The sequence below is a fragment of the Neophocaena asiaeorientalis genome, unplaced genomic scaffold (assembly GCF_003031525.2).
Source record: "Neophocaena asiaeorientalis asiaeorientalis breed wild unplaced genomic scaffold, Neophocaena_asiaeorientalis_V1.1 scaffold177, whole genome shotgun sequence".
NCBI lineage: Eukaryota > Metazoa > Chordata > Mammalia > Artiodactyla > Phocoenidae > Neophocaena > Neophocaena asiaeorientalis.
In genome coordinates, this window is record NW_020172779.1 from 17253089 (window position 1) to 17269380 (window position 16292).

General features: G+C 42.7%; 1 protein-coding gene across 3 annotated transcripts in view; it reads left to right on the plus strand.

The window, feature by feature from the left end:
* Positions 1 to 16292, plus strand: part of KHDRBS3 (KH RNA binding domain containing, signal transduction associated 3) — a 155425-nt gene that overhangs the window by 94155 nt on the left and 44978 nt on the right. For all 3 annotated transcript variants that reach the window (XM_024741261.1, XM_024741263.1, XM_024741262.1), the window contains one exon: positions 6747 to 6942. In XM_024741261.1, coding sequence (XP_024597029.1) covers positions 6747 to 6942 — 196 coding nt within the window. The remainder of the gene's footprint in view (positions 1 to 6746; positions 6943 to 16292) is intronic.

Sequence of the window (16292 nt, forward strand, 5' to 3'; positions counted from 1 at the left end):
CCCACCCTGGCTCTTCAGAAGTTTTAATCAATTTTTTTCCTCTTTGGCCATCAGTCAGTTTCTGGTGTTAGGTCATTTAATGTCACACATTTTCCTGAGCTCTTTCTCTGACAAATTGAAGTTGCAGAGATGATGACCAAGTCATTGTCCTGCCATTCTGGGATTTTTAAGAGGAAAGTCAGAGAAACAAGTAGTTATGGCAGAATGGCTGGAACAGAGCACGAGGGTTATGAGGAAAAGTGAAGCGGAAGCAGAAACGATAGCACAGATCATCCTGAATGGGGAGCGTGGGTACAAACACACTTAGGATGAAGGTAAAGTAATAAGGCAGGGTAGTGCCAGAGGGAAGTCATCCTGCGCAGAGGGGCAGAGGCTTGAAAGCAGGAAAAATGGGGCCATCTGCCTGGAGTTAGGGTGTGGCTATGGGAACATCAGAGTCACCCCCAGCCCCTCCCGGCTGCGTGGTCTCAGGGAACTTCCCTCTCTAAGCCTAGTTTCTTCGTCTGTAAAATGGAGATAGGACGTTCAGCACACATTAATCCATATCCTACTTAATTTTTTAAATGTCCCATCGGAGCCCAGACTGTGGCATGCATGATTCCTTTTCTGATTACTCAAAATGATCCCTCACTAAAAATAGAATTCCTGTAGCACAGATATTTGATCAGTCCTTGGGCAAATTGCACATCTCTTCTTCACTCCTTTATTATCAATTTCACCGTCATCACAGAGGAAGAAGACTTGTGTGGCATAGTCCCAGAAGGCAGAAGTAAGGCTGATACTTAGAAATGATAAAGGTTTTTGCTATTTTTGTTTATAAGGAAAAAAAGTAAAAACACGCTAACAATCAGAATTGGAAGACAGTGACAGGCTTCAGAGTACGGAGCGAGCTGTCTCTTTTCAGGGGCTACGTCCCTGGATGAAACGGTAAGTTTCTTGTACTTTTAAGAGGGTGGACTCTCTCACACTGTCTTATGTGGTCAACAGTTTTACTAGTAACCAGTTTGTAACTTGTTAGAGAAGAAACAGATTGCATTGGATTTCTTACAGACTGTGTACAATGTAGGATAACGTAACACTTAGTCTTTTTTTTTTTTTTAATTGCATTGAAGGTTGGATGGTTCGCAGAATAAAGAAAAGAGATAACCGACCGGTTTCATAACAAGTCTATAACCTCTGGATCCAAGCTACCCACAGCAGCACTTGAAATGCAGAGTCTCAGTCCCCAGCCTAGATGTACTGATGCAGACTCTGCCCCGAAACCAGGCCCCAGGTGATGTGCGTGCACAAAAACGTGTGAGAGGAGAAGCACGGCCCTAGCACGCGTTTCAGATGATCTGTAAAGGTGGTGAGAGAGAGAGCTGCCAGAGTCCTCTGTTCAGAACCTCTAGTCTCCATCAGCCCCGATGGCTTCTTACGTTTGTTCTGAGGGATTATGACCATAGGCTGCGTTTGCCTTTCCCTTCTGTCCAACTTCTCGTTCCCTTGTCAACCTCTGTCAAGAAAAAAAAAATATCTCAGTGATTAAGCTTTCAGAGAGGTGAAAGAAAGTTGTCACAAGTCTTAGGGATCCTATAGGAAAATAAATTAGCCCTCAGTCCATTAGTGCATCAAGCATGGATCCTCGGATGGATCTCTTGGAAAGCTTATTCTTACTGTGAGACCGGCTAGACCTTGACACTGGATCCGGCAGGCACCCGCTCTGTGATCAGCTGTAGGCCTTTCTCTTCCTGAGGCCCAGGCATCCCCTGTGTTTCCCATGGTCACCCAGCTGATAATGCTGGAGCTAGCTTGAGCTAATTCCACGAAATTCATTGTTTTGTCATATACTTTTGCTTCTCATAAAATATATAGACAGGGCTTCCCTGGTGACGCAGTGGTTGAGAGTCCCCCTGCCGATGCAGCGGACGCGGGTTCGTGCCCCGGTCCGGGAGGATCCCACGTGCCGCGGAGCGGCTGGGCCCGTGAGCCATGGCCGCTGAGCCTGCGCGTCCGGAGCCTGTGCTCCGCAACGGGAGAGGCCACAACAGTGAGAGGCCCGCGTACCACAAAAAAAAATATATATAGACAAAGGCCAAACAATGTGGTATATATACCCTTACTCTGTACCACACTGCATCACTGTTGCTACATGTATGAAATGTACATAAATGTGCTGCCGCTGAATGGATGAGATGAGCACAAATGCGAGTTGTACCTTCTGTCTCCTCTCTCTCCTCACCCTTCGGTTAGCAGCCAGAAGGACAGCGTTCAGGACAGAGTCCAGGTAGAAGTCCACATGGTAATTACCACTTGCTGAGCACCTGTTTTAGCTTAGGCACTTGATGTAGTTGGAAACCTCACAACTGTTCTGCAAGAGCTAGATGTTATTAACTGGACTTGTCGATGGGAAAACCAAGGCTCAGCAGCCCAGTGATGACAGGACTAGATTTGTGTATTGAGTGTGGGTGTGCTGGAACCCACATCACATGCTTTTTCATCATCGCCTAAAACCTCCTATTAATATATAAACTGAATAATTAGTTCCTAATTGAATGCAAGAAGTTATTGATCATCCAAAGCACTCTTTCCATGGAAAAAACTTTTCTCAGTTATTTTCACATCTGAGTTTCAAAACCAGAAACCAAGGTCACCCTGCCGAAAAATGCAAACAGAAGGAACCATTACAGTCACACCCCTTTGCTTATGAAACTTTCTACTCAGATGTGTTACGTTTCTGCTTTTCCCTTATCCCCGTTCTGAGCGGTGTAGCACCCAATCCTATCAATTTGAATCAACTTTTCAAGTGAAAAATAAGCACGTTCCCATTGATTGTCGTTATAAATGTCATCTCGCAGACACTTTTCTGTTCTCATCCCATGTCATGAGCCCTGCTGTTCAGCTCTACCCGGAACTTCATTTGTGGCGTTGAGTGCGCACGAGGCAGTGCAGCGGGACCTTCACGTTGTCCTGTCACTGCGTCGTGCCTTCCTCTCCCCAGAGACCACTGAACGGCAGTACTAAGACCGCACTGCTCGGCACCATTCCCGTGGGATTTGAAACTCTTAAAAACGAATCTTCAAAGTGTCTTTTGTAGACAAGTATCCCAAGCTACATGTATCAAATGACTTGTCTAAAATCCTGTAACGGGGGCTTCCCTGGCGGCACAGTGGTTGAGAGTCCGCCTGCCGATGCAGGGGACACGGGTTCATGACCCGGTCCGGGAAGATCCCACATGCTGCGGAGCAGCTGGGCCCGTGAGCCATGGCCGCTGAGCCTGTGCGTCCAGAGCCTGTGCTCCGCAATGGGAGAGGCCACAGCAGTGAGAGGCCCACGTACCACAAAAAACAAAAAAACAAAAAAACAAAACAAAAAAAAATCCTGTAACGGATTCTTTAGTATGATTCCATATACCCAGTGGGCACATAACCTAACAATGTCGATGATGATAAGAAAGAATGGTGAGCTTCTTAAATATAATGTCTTTCAGTGTGGTAAAAGACATGAATTTATCGAAATACTGAATATTTTGTGATCGATATAGTACCTTGGGCGGCAGAGATGGGGTATTAGATAAAGAAGCCAGAGGCTTATTTAGTTTGAATACACACAGATTGACTGAAATGTCACAGATGAGTTAGATGTACCATAAGTAGAAACTACTCTTTTCTCTAATCACATTGAAGATTTTTCTAGATGTATACCAGAGATAAAAAGGTAAGTAAGACTATAGCTATTACAGTGTCTATCAGTACAGCTCAGAGAGGTTGAAATTTATCTAAGTTGCTGATACACATTGAGTAGGCAATGGGCTGAATACCGTGTACGTCCTGCCATTTTTCCTTCACCATAACACTAAGAAATGGGTTCTGTGTCCCATTTCACAATTGAGGAGACTGTCTTGGGAAGTTCAGACTCTCGATTAGTTTGAATGTTAATTGGAAGGCAGAGGTAAGTAAGTACAGTCAGGAAATCGATCTGAATCCAGTGTCCTTGCTCTAGACCACCAGTTTTACTGCACCGATTTTTATGACCTAGTAGGAAAACACACACAAAAAAGATCTAACTTACAGTGCTCAAAAAAGGGATAACACAAGTTGCCTAAAGGTGAAAGTCATGGATTTTGACAGTTTTGAGAAGTACCAGTCAGGTTTTTGGTAAGATGTCCCTCGTTTGGGATTTGTCTAATATTTTTCTCACGATTAGCCCAGGGTTATAGGTTTGGGGGACAGAAACCACAGAGGTAAAAAATAAAATGCTATTTTTATTACATCATATCATGGGAACATACTCTTCACATGACTTACCACTATTAGCTCATTGCTTTTTGTTGCTGAATCATATTCCATTATATGAATGTACCCCAGGTTGCTTATCTGTTCACCTGTTGAACAAAGGGCATCTTGTTGGTTTTAGTGACTAATTTCAAAATTTCAGATTTCAGATATTCATTGCAGCTGTGTAGGAAAGCCGTTGACTTATTAACTTCGTATTCCAAGACCTGTTTCATGTGCTTATTAGTTCTCGTTTATTGTTTGTTCGTATGGTTGCTTTGTTTTGTTTTGACCTGGTTGATTCTTTGGGAATTCTTACATGGAAATGTCACCTGCAGACAAAGTTTTGTTTCTTCCTGCGCAATCTTAAAAGCTTTATTTCCTTTTCTTGTCCTGTTGAATTAGGTAGGGCTTCTAGTACAGTTTTAATTGGAGTGGTAAGGCTGGGCATCCTTGCCTTGTTCCCAGTCTTAAGGGGAAAGCATTCAGTCTCTCACCGTTCAATATGAAGTTAGTTGTAGGTTTTTCTAGATGTTCTTTTTTAACTTGAGTAAATTTACCTCCGTTCCTAGTTTGCCGAGTTTTTATCATGAACGACGTTGCATTTCATTAAACGCCTTTTCTGCTTTATGTGACCTTACGATTCTTCTTCGTAAGCCTTCTTGGCAGGCTGGTCACATGGATCTTCACTAATGCTGAAGCCGCCTTTCATACCTGGAACAAATCCCATTTGGTCGTGACGTGTTTAATACATTATTAAATTCAATTTGCTGCTGTTTTTGAAGATTTCTGTGTCTTTGTTCATGGGAGATACTGATTGATGGTCTGCTTGCTTGTTTGTTTCATTGTATAATGTCTTTAATGCCTTTCGCCTCCCCTTGGACCACACGTCTCTTCCTCGGGATGTCAGAGACCACCTTGCTCAGCCCCCTGCCACCCTTCCTCGGCCTCTCTGTCTCCCAGCCACTTGACCAGTTGTGGCTTCCACAGGTGGACTTAGAAGAAACATCTTGGGAGGCACCTCCTGTGACAGGTCCCCATAAGGGCTCAAGACCAAGTGGAAGCCGGTCACTTCTGTCTTCCCCGGTGGCCCAGGCCAGTCTCAGCCTCTGACTAGTAATGTAGAAATAATTTTCAGGAGGCACGTCCGGTGGCCACCCTCAGAGAATGAGTTAGGAAATGTGTCCTCTGATTTGATTTTCTGGAAGAGAGTGGAAAACTGATATCATTCCTTCCTTTAATATTTGATAGAATTCACCAGTGAAACCTCGGGGTCTGGTGCTTTCTTTTTTTGGAAGATTATGAATTATTGATTAAATTTCTTTAATACACATAGGTTTATTCAGATTATTTAATCCTCTTTGTAGGAGATTTGGTCGTTTGTATATTGCAAGGGACTAGTCCAGTTCATCAGAGTTAACAAATTTGTGGGCCTAGACTTGTTCATCATCTTCCTTTTTTATCTTTTAATGTCCTTGAGGTCAGTAGTGATGACTCCTCTTTCATTTATGATATTGTTGTTTTTTTCTTGTTTAGCCTGTCTAGAGGTTTATTAATTCTATTGATCCTTTCAAAGAACCAGCTTTTGGTTTTGTTAGTTTTCTCTGTTGTTTGTGAAATTGGAGCTTTCAGCTGTGTATTTGCTATCCCAGTCAAACAAGAGAAGAAGAGAGAACTGGTCTGTAGGCGGCCTCATTATCTGCTTGGTTCTCCTTGTTTGGAGGACATTGTCCACAGGAGGTGGGTCAGGCTATGCCTTTATTTTCTGGTGGAGCCGAACTTCTGTCCTCATTTCTTTGTGGGACTTGCATACTTCCTCAAGTTTTACCTTATGTTGGGCTCTTCTGCCTCCTGCCTTCCTCTCTGACTTGGATGTCTCATATTTTGTGTTAGAAATACATGAATATGTTGAATTCTACTTCAGAAAATACATGTGTTTACTTAACCTAAGAATGATGCTTTCAGTCCCTAGGTAGTAGGTACACTCTTTGGGAAGGTTCATTTTATTCCCTCTCTCGTGGAATCTGATATGTTTTGGTCCCGGGTGTGCCAGCTGTGTGTTCTCAGACAGTCTTAAGATCTGTTTAGGCCTCCGTTTCCTTGTCCGTAGACAAGCCAGGTAAGGCCCAGGTCACAGTGTTGGAGTGCGGGTTGGCTGTGACCCTGGCAGGACGTGATGGAGGAGTGCCCGGTAGATGCAGCCTCCCCAGACATCAGTTTCCTATCCTGTGTCCCAGACAGACCCTGACTCCTGGGGTTTCTTTGATGTTACCATATTTATTGTTGCTGGACGAGCTGCCTAAATGACTTAATTTCCTTCCTTTAGGTAGGTGCCTGTTTCTCATTTGCTTTTAGTTTTCACTTGGCATGTGGTTTCCTTATTTCTTTTTACAGAATTACGGGACACCGATTTTTGTGAGGTATAAATGCCTGCGCACAGTGGAATGCTAGAGAATACCACGAGTATTGCTAATTTGACCCTCTTGCTTGCAGGGGAAGGGGAGGAGTCGCAGCCCGGCCAGTGGGAGTCGGGGTACCGCGAGGGACGCCGACTTCCAGAGGAATCCTTTCCACCCGAGGGCCAGTGAGTCGAGGAAGAGGACTTCTCACTCCCAGAGCAAGAGGCGTCCCCCCAACTGGGTACAGACCTCCACCGCCGCCCCCAACACAAGAGACCTATGGAGATTATGTAAGTGGAGGTGTTCTGATGATCTGTGACCCAGACATAGCGTCGGGTGTTGTGACCGATATCCCTCACCTTGCTTTAGCTCTTTAGCAAACGTTTATTGAGTGCTAAATAAGTACTTGGTACCAGAGGCACAGAAAATGTGAAAGAAATAACCTCTTTCGTCAAATGACTTAAACCTCAGATATGGAAGATGAGTTTGGGTGGTGGCGAGGTTCAGGACCAGGGTCAAGGAGGCGTGCGGGCAAGCCCCCCAGGCGTGTAGCGTAGCATTCGGCCACGGTCCTCTCCAGGCTGCCTCTGAGTGATTCAGTCATTCAAAAAGCGGTTGCCTACATATACCAAGCTGTTTTTACCCTTAAGCGTTTCCTCTTAAGCTGTGCTGCTGAATACCGATTCTTAGTGGAAATTCTTTTCAGTGAAGAAAATAAAAATTCCCAATTTTTTTAATTAATGGATTATCAGTTCTTCCATTTATCATTCCATAACTCTTTGATATGGTTCATAAACTTACTTAGCATCAGAGAAAGAAAATACATCCATGGAAAATGGGCGGCAGGGGGTGGGGAGGGCGGAATCTTTACCAAGAATACAGAACCCCTGGGATTCTTACTGTAACTCTCTGGATAACGTAAATGAGGAAGATGAGTCCTGGATAGATGTTTCGTATTAGTAATTGAAAGTATTAAGGAAAGAGTATATGAACTGTTGTCAAAGAAGGGGGAAGCAGTGACAGGCCTAAAATGCCAGAACCAGTAGCTTTTCATGTCTCCCTTTAATGGAGGTCTCTTGCCAGGAGCTCAGCACCTCTTTGCACAGTTTCTGGAACTTGCAGTGATCCCTGGGCCACAGACAACTTCTTTGGTGTCGTCTGCAGCCCCCGAAGGAGCTGAGTCTTTGTCCTGGTCGTGCTGCACTTCTCATAATTCCCTAAATGTGCTGCGTCCTCTTGGGCGTCCAGAACTTTCCTCGTGTAGCAGCCTCGGCCTCGAGGGCTCCTCCCCCTCATCCGACTGTTTCCTGTCTGTCCTTGCAGACTTAGGTCAGCTGTTACTAGGGCAACTCATGGGAGGCAAGAGCTGGCCTGTTGAGCATCACGGCAGTCTCCCACCTGACTGTGGCCGCTGGCGGGACAGGGACGGAGAGCTGCACCCCTTTGCGCTGGCAGAGCGCACGCTGGGAGCTCAGCGAATTACGTTCTGAAAATAAGTGCCATGTGGACAGCTTCACCATTTGGCTGTTCACTTGGGGAAGGCTGTGTCTGTGTCTCGGCTCTGTGTTCTTTACAGCTGGACGTGGTCCTGTTTACTAGTGTTCTTAGCAAGCTGGCAGTGGTGCCTCAGATTCATCCACAAAGGCTGAGTCTCATGAGAGTAGCAGAGACTGAGGGAAAGGAAAGGTTGTGAAACTCCTCTGAGGTGGCCCGGTGTCTGCTTTTTCCCACCTCGGCCTGCCTTGAGTTCTCTCAGGTTTGGGTGCTGTAGATGTGGCTGGCTGGTGTCGCCGTAATCGCCAAGGCAGGGGGTGTGGGAAACCTGGATCCTAGGCCCCCCTGTGCTATGAACATGGTACGAGTCAGGCAAGGTACTTAGCTTTTTTTGGCTAAATCCACCAATCCACCCGTCTCAGAAAGAGCTAGTGCCTTCTTTCCATACATTAATTCATCTTTCCACTCAGCAGAGATCGACTGAATTCCTACAGTGTGAACCAGACACACACATCCTCTGTCTCAGTGTGTATACCCCGGTGAGTCTTGAACGAAATTAGATGAATACAAATAAAAATTTCTTGAAAGGTTAAAGTCGAGGGGAGCAAAAGGAAGAGAAATTCAAGGCACTTGGTTTTTCTGTGTTTAGCTCTGAGTTTTATTGATATGTGATGGCAAAGGCCTGAAAACAGTCGATTTGCAAAGTATTCTGTCGAGTTAATAACACCCCTTCCCATCCACTACCACGGCTAGTGGGATGGTGGCCGTGCAGAAGAATATGTGTCCTGTCATTAGCAGACGAGGGCTGGAGGGCTCTAAGCAGAAAGGCAGCCTGCATCGCGTGAGCCCACACTCCACGCCTGGCACTCCCCAGGCGCGCGTTGTCCCTGAGGCTGCATTTCCAGCACAGCTCGTACTCATTCTGCCACACCACAGCGTTGCCATCAAATCACAGACGGCCACGTTGGCTGTCTTGCTTAGCATTTGCCATTCGTCTTCACCATTTGAGATTCTAAAGATTACTCACACTGTACGCTTAGCTTTGCAGCATGGGAAGGGGAAAGAAAGCCTTTAAAAAGTTATTTTCTTTATTTGCTTATTTCTAGGATTTTAGATCACGTCGGCATACTACAAAGTATCCAACTTAGCCTGGGTCCTGGAACCCCCCAGAGTGGTTACTCATTCACGTGGCAAGTGGGAAAGTTGAAGCTGGTCTTCTTAGAGTCTACTAAAATACCTATTCCATCGGACTGGAATAATCATAAATTAGACTCTAAACTCCATGGGAGTAGGGACCCCCGACCCCACCCCTGCACCCACCTTTATATTCTCAGCACCTAGTATAATGTCTAGCACATAGTCGGTCCTTAGTACATGTTTGCCGAGTGGATGAATATTCTCAAGACCGAGTTTTTAAAAATTGCCACCTGTGGAGAACCCACCCCAAATGCCTCCCGTGTGCTTTGTGGTTTTAGTCACTTAGCGGTTTGTATCTAACTTATTAGCGTGTCGCTGCGTAGTGCAATCTTCGCTTAGTATGCGTCTGTTTCTCAGAAGATTGTAGACTTGTCAGGAAAGGCACTGTGTCTCGTAGTTAGTCTCTAGCCACTAGCCTGGTTTCTGGCACATTGCAAGCACTTAGTAAATGTTTACTGGACTAGACAACCCGGCACAGGGACCAGGTAAGTTTTCCTAACGAAGGTTGCCATTGATCTTTTCTAAGTCAGTTACTGTAACCATCCCGTGGGAAGAATATGATAGTTGGCATTTGAAAAAAGATCTTCCCTTCCTTATTCTTGTGCTCAGAGGGCAGTTGCAGGTTACAAAGACGTAAGACCGATTCTGTGTAGCTCCTGAAAATAACAGAGTCGTGCATTATAAGTCTGATCTCAGTATGAGAATGAACTTTCAAGAAGGACGTAACATTTAATGAGAAACTGCTCTCCATGAGGCACTTTCTTATATGTCATGTCATGCTGTTCTCACAGCCACTCAGAGAGTAGGTATTGTGATCCTATTGTACAGGTGAGAATTTCAGGTGTGGGAAGTTAGCGTCTTTCCTCACGTCACAAGGGTGATACAGAAGGAGCAGATGCGGGATTCACGACGCAAGGCCTGTATTCTATCTTGAACAGCCTGTGCTTGTTTGAAACCAGCGCTCTGCTCTGCGAGCTGAGATGATAAGATCTCCTCGCCTTTGGGGAAAGTGCAGCAGATCCTGTACCCTGCTGTCATCAGGAGTGCAGCAAAGGATGGCAGGAGATTATGTAACCACTGTGGTCCCTTGCAGTTTAATAATTCTCTGGTTAAAAGCTGCCTTAAGTAGGGAAATGGAAACTGAGAACCATTAGGAAGAATGGGATGGGTTAGGATTTTAAAAATAATAATAAGCAAAGCATTATTACATTGATAGGCAAAAAAAAAAAAAAAAATGAAACAGCGCTTTCACTGTTTAAGAATTTCCAAGCATCTGTATCTCTGAAAAAGGCTCGTCATTCCTTTGGAACTCAAAAATATAATTTTTAATGATTTCCTTGAATTACATTCGTCGTAATAAATGTGCTGTTTCTATAGAACTTGTTGGTTATATCTAACCAATTCAGTTTACTTATTTTAACTCTGATTTAACATTTAGTATCTGAGGCCATTATTTCCAGAATAAAAGATGCAAAGAAATCATATCAGTTGCTTATTTAAACAAAAAAGGGGATGAAACCTGTTCTTTCAAATCCTGCCACAACTGGTGCTTTTTTGAGAAAGTATACATTTCAGCCCTTAAAATACTCAGTGTTCTTCAGATTAAATACCTAAAATGAAGGTATTTCAATACAGTTTTAGGCCCAAGAAAAAACTCAGTGTATGGTATATGTTAATATTATTTTTAGTGAATAGTTATAATCTGCCCATTATAAAAATGTTCTCTATTAGCCCAAGCAAGAAAGCCTGATAACTTAAAGGTATTTTCTTGCCGGAATGTTGTGCCTATTGAAATTGGACTGATTTTTCTCAAGGTGAGTTGGTGAAGATAACTTGATCATTTACAATGTCATCTGAGCCAGCTGTTCGTCGGAGTCACTGTCACAGAATATCCCTGAGTATGTGTCATTGAGGAGAACATCTGTTAGCAAATCTGTTCCACTGTGAGAAACGTTATTATCACAAAAGTACATGTAACACACAGTAGCCATTTGAATAGTATAGGCTCACCACCGCTCCATGAACACTAGTCTTCTGAGAATAACTCTTAAGAATGCAAGGCAATTCAACACGATTAGCTTTTTTCCAAAAAGGAAGAAAACAGATAATGGATGTGTTTTCAACCATTTGAGTACAAACTGGGACCTTCTGCTCCACTTTTAACTTAGTAAAATTGGATATAATTACAGTAACTTCGCATCTCTTTTTCGAGAATAAGAAGCACCTCTTTCCCAGAATGACATTCATTCATTACTTATGTCCAAATCATTAAATAGCTGACAAATAATTAGCGTAACCCAGAATATATTCAATGAGAGCACTTTAACAATTCAAAATGTCGTAATTACACAAAAGGACATGTTTGATGCTTGCTGGCCGAGCCCAACTTACATATGAATTTCTGAAGTGAAGTCATTTTTTATAAATTGCTTTAGGCTCCACATACAAAGAAAACACACAAGCAAAGTACACTCGGCCCTCCATTATCTGCAAGTTGGGCATCTGCGGATTCAACCAACCATAAACGGAAGATATTTTTTAAAGAGTTCCATAAAGTTCCAAAATTGAAGCAAAACTTGAATTTGCCCCATGCAGGCCACTATTTACATAGTATTTACATTGTATTTACAACTATTTAAATAGTATTTACATTGTATTAGCTATTATAAATAATCTGGAGACGGTTTAGAATACAAGGGAGGATGCGTAGGTTATATGCAGATATAACTACATATCCGGTTTGTATAGGAACTTGAGCGTCTGTGGATTTTGGTTCCGAGGGGGTCCTGGAACCAATCGCTCGTGTATACCGAGGGACGACTGTAGCTGCGTGTTCCCCAAACACACAGTCTGGTTGTTTTATTTTACTGTCTCTGAAAAATCTTGTCCATTGCCATCATTTCACGTGACACTTGTATGTTAGTGACTACTAGATCTGCCGCTCCTCCGAGCTCTCTCTAGGGCCCCTTCCTGAGTCCCTCCGTACAGGCAGGCCCGCAGCTCCGTGCAGGCTGTGGTGTGGCCCGCAGGGGCCTTGTTCCTCCCAGGGCCCTTGTTGAGGGAGCAGCATCTCCATGAACCCAGGCGCCCAGGATCTCGTTCGTTCATCGTCATTCCCTGCATTCACACGGTAAACACGGCTCACTTCTTCATGAATAACTGCTTGATCTCCAGTTAATCTACGTCACAGCTGCTTTAGGGAAGACGCTTGTCCTCCTGCGTCTTAGAAAACATTCTTGTCAACCTCCCCGTGTCCAACTCCTGTGCTCTGATGATGGCCTCTCACAGTGCCTGCACTGTCTACAATTGGTAGTTACTTGTTTGTATATCGTTTTCACGTCAGACTTCTCGCTAACTTTAAGTCTTTGTTTATTCTTTCATACTACCACCTAACATATAGTAGTCCCTCAGTAAATGCTCGTTGTTTATTTCTTTTTATTAATTTTAAAATTTAATTTTATTTATGTTTTTATACAGCATGTTCCTATTAGTCATCCGTTTTATACACATCAGTGTCTACATGTCAGTCCCAATCTCCCAATTCAGCACACCACCACCACCACCCACTGCCGCTTCCCCCCCTTGGTGTCCATACGTTTGTTCTCTGCATCTGTGTCTCAATTTCTGCCCTGCAAACCAGATCGTCTGTACCATTTTTCTAGGTTCCACATATATGTGTTAATATACGATACTTGTTTTTCTCTTTATGACTTACTTCACTCTGTATGACAGTCTCTAGATCCATCCATGTCTCTACAAATGACCCAATTTCGTTCCTTTTTATGGCTGAGTAATATTCCATTGTATATATGTACCACATCTTCTTTGTCCATTCGTCTGTAATTGTTTTCTTTGTTTGTATGTCATTTATTTCTGCTCTGATCTTGATGATTTCTTTCCTTCTGCTAACTTTGGGTTTTGTTTGTTCTTCTTTCTCTGGTTCCTTTAGGTGTAAGGTTAGATGGTTTATGTGAGATTTTTCTTGTTTCTTGAGGTAGGCTTGTATTGCTATAAACTTCCCTCTTAGAACTGCTCTTGCTGCATCCCGTAGGTTTTGCGTTGTCGTGTTTTCATTGTCATTTGTCTCTCGGTATTTTTTGATTTCCTCTTTGATTTCTTCAGTGACCTCTTGGTTATTTAGTAACGTATTGTTTAGCTTCCATGTGTGTCTTTCTTACGTTTTTTTCCCTCTAATTCATTTCTAGTCTCATAGCCTTGTGGTCAGAAAAGATGCTTGATATGATTTCAGCTTTCTTAAATTTACTGAGGCTTGATATGCATATATATTTATAATCGTTATATCTTCTTCTTGGATTGATCCCTTGATCATTGTGTAGTGTCCTACCTTGTCTCTTTTAACGTTCTTTGTTTTAAAGTCTATTTAATCTGATATGAGTATTGCTACTCCAGCTTTCTTTTGATTTCCACTTGCATGGAATATCTTTTTCCATCTCCTCACTTTCAGTCTGTATGTGTCCCTAGGTCTGAAGTGGGTCTCTTGTAGACAGCATATATATGGGTCTTGTTTTTGTATCCATTCAGCAAGCCTGTGTCTTTTGGTTGGAGCATTTAGTCCATTCACGTTTAAGGTAATTATTGATATGTATGTTCCTATGACCGTTTTCTTAATTGTTTTGGGTTTGTTTTTGTAGGTCCTTTTCTACTCTTGTGTTTCCCACTTAGAGAAGCTCCTTTAGCATTTGTTTGTTGTAGAGCTGGTTTGGTGGTGCTGAATTCTCTTAGCTTTTGCTTGTAAAGCTTTTGATTTCTCCATCGAATCTGAATGAGATCCTTGTCGGGTAGAGGAGTCTTGGTTGTAGGTTCTTCCCTTTCATCACTTTAAGTATATCATGCCACTCCCTTCTGGCTTGTAGAGTTTCTGCTGAGAAATCAGCTGTTAACCTTATGGGAGTTCCCTTGTATGTTATATGTTGTTTTTCCCTTGCTGCTTTCAATAATTTTTCTTTGTCTTTAATTTTTGCCAGTTTGATTACTATGTGTCTCGGCGTGTTTCTCCTTGGGTTTATTCCTGTCTCAGACTCTCTGCACTTCCTGGACTTGGCTGGCCATTTCCTTCCCCATGTTAGGGAAGTTTTCTACTATAATCTCTTCAAATATTTTCTCGGGTCCTTTCTCTCTCTCTTCTCCTTCTGGGACCCCTATAATGCAAATGTTGTTGCATTTAATGTTGTCCCAGAGGTCCCTTAGGCTGTCTTCATTTCTTTTCATTCTTTTTTCTTTATTCTGTTCCACAGCAGTGAATTCCACCATTCTGTCTTCCAGGTCGCTTATCCGTTCTGCTGCCTCAGTTATTCTGCTATTGCTTCCTTCTAGTGTAGTTTTCATTTCAGTTATTGTATTGTTCATCTCTGTTTGTTTGTTCTGTAATTCTTCTAGGTCTTTGTTAAACATTTCTTTCATCTTATCGATCTTTGCCTCCATTCTTTTCCCGAGGTCCTGGATCATCTTCGCTATCCTTATTCTGAATTCTTTTTCTGGAAGGTAGCCTATCTCCACTTCATTTGATTGTTTTTCTGGGGTTTTATCTTGTTCCTTCATCTGGTACGTAGCCCTCTGCCTTTTCATCTTGTCTGTCTTTCTGTGAATGTGGGTTTTTTCCCACAGGCTGCAGGATTGTAGTTCTTCTTGCTTCTGCTGTCTGCCCTCTAACGCTCGTTGTTTAAATGGATGGACAGACACACAGACAGATGATTGCCTTAGCCTCCCTAGTCCCACCTTTGCTTGTGGCCCTGCCCTAACCCTGGGCCCTTCCCTTGAATGATGTATTACTCGTATCACTTCTGGTATCCAAAGTCTGATGATGCTACTGCCCCGCCAGCCCCAGAACGTAAGAGCTAGTTGAGAAGTTTAGGAGGATAAAGTCGAGATTCTGCAGAGTGATGTCTGAAGGCTTTCTTGACTGCCCTCTTCAGCCTCTTAACCCCCTGCTCTCCCCACATTATCGTTTTATTTCAATCAGTACCTATACTGCAGTTCCTTAAACATAACAGGACTGTGTGGCTATCTGTGTATGTACTATTGCTTCTCTTCTAATGCCTTTTTTAGTTCTGTCCCTACCAGTTCTTTTTACTATTTATTCTTCAGCTGTGAAGCCTTCCTGGTCCTACTCAGGCACCCCTGGGTGCACGTGGTGCCTGCCTCAGTGTCTGCTTACTTGTCTTTGTCCCCTGTAGGCTGGATTTCTTCAGGGCAGGAACTATGTCTTTTTTTTTTTTTTTTTTTAAATCTTAGTTTGCCCAGAGCCTATCACAGGGCCTGACATTTTGGAGATACTAAATAAACATATGGAGGATGGCTTTTATTAATGCCAGCTAATTCTGTCATTCCCTGTGTCGTGTGCCTTGTTAAACATACTTAGTGAAATAAAATTAAAGCCAATTTTAGCAGACATTTAGTGACCTAATAAATAGGAAAGACAATGCAATTTAATAAAGAGGTTATTATTCTGAGATGTAAAATACTTGGTTTCTAATCCTCCTTATTGTCTGTATGATGTCTGCTTTTTTTCTTTTGTAAACTATTTAACCTTTTTAGTTTCTTCATCTGCAAAGTGCAGGTGGTGGTACTTTACCTATAAATCAGCAGGTTAGACCAGATGCTGTTCTAACCTCTTTTCCAACTTTAAAATTTATAATTGGTTGTTTTCTGAAACTTACTTAGTTTCCACTCACCCTAAACATGTTCTTTTAATAAGAAATTGTATTTTCATCAAATAGAAATCTTGATATTGAAAGGAAAGTCACAAAATAAAAAAATCAGCAGGTTAGACCAGATGCTGTTCTAACCTCTTTTCCAACTTTAAAATTTATAATTGGTTGTTTTCTGAAACTTACTTAGTTTCCACTCACCCTAAACATGTTCTTTTAATAAGAAATTGTATTTTCATCAAATAGAAATCTTGATATTGAAAGGAAAGTCACAAAATAAA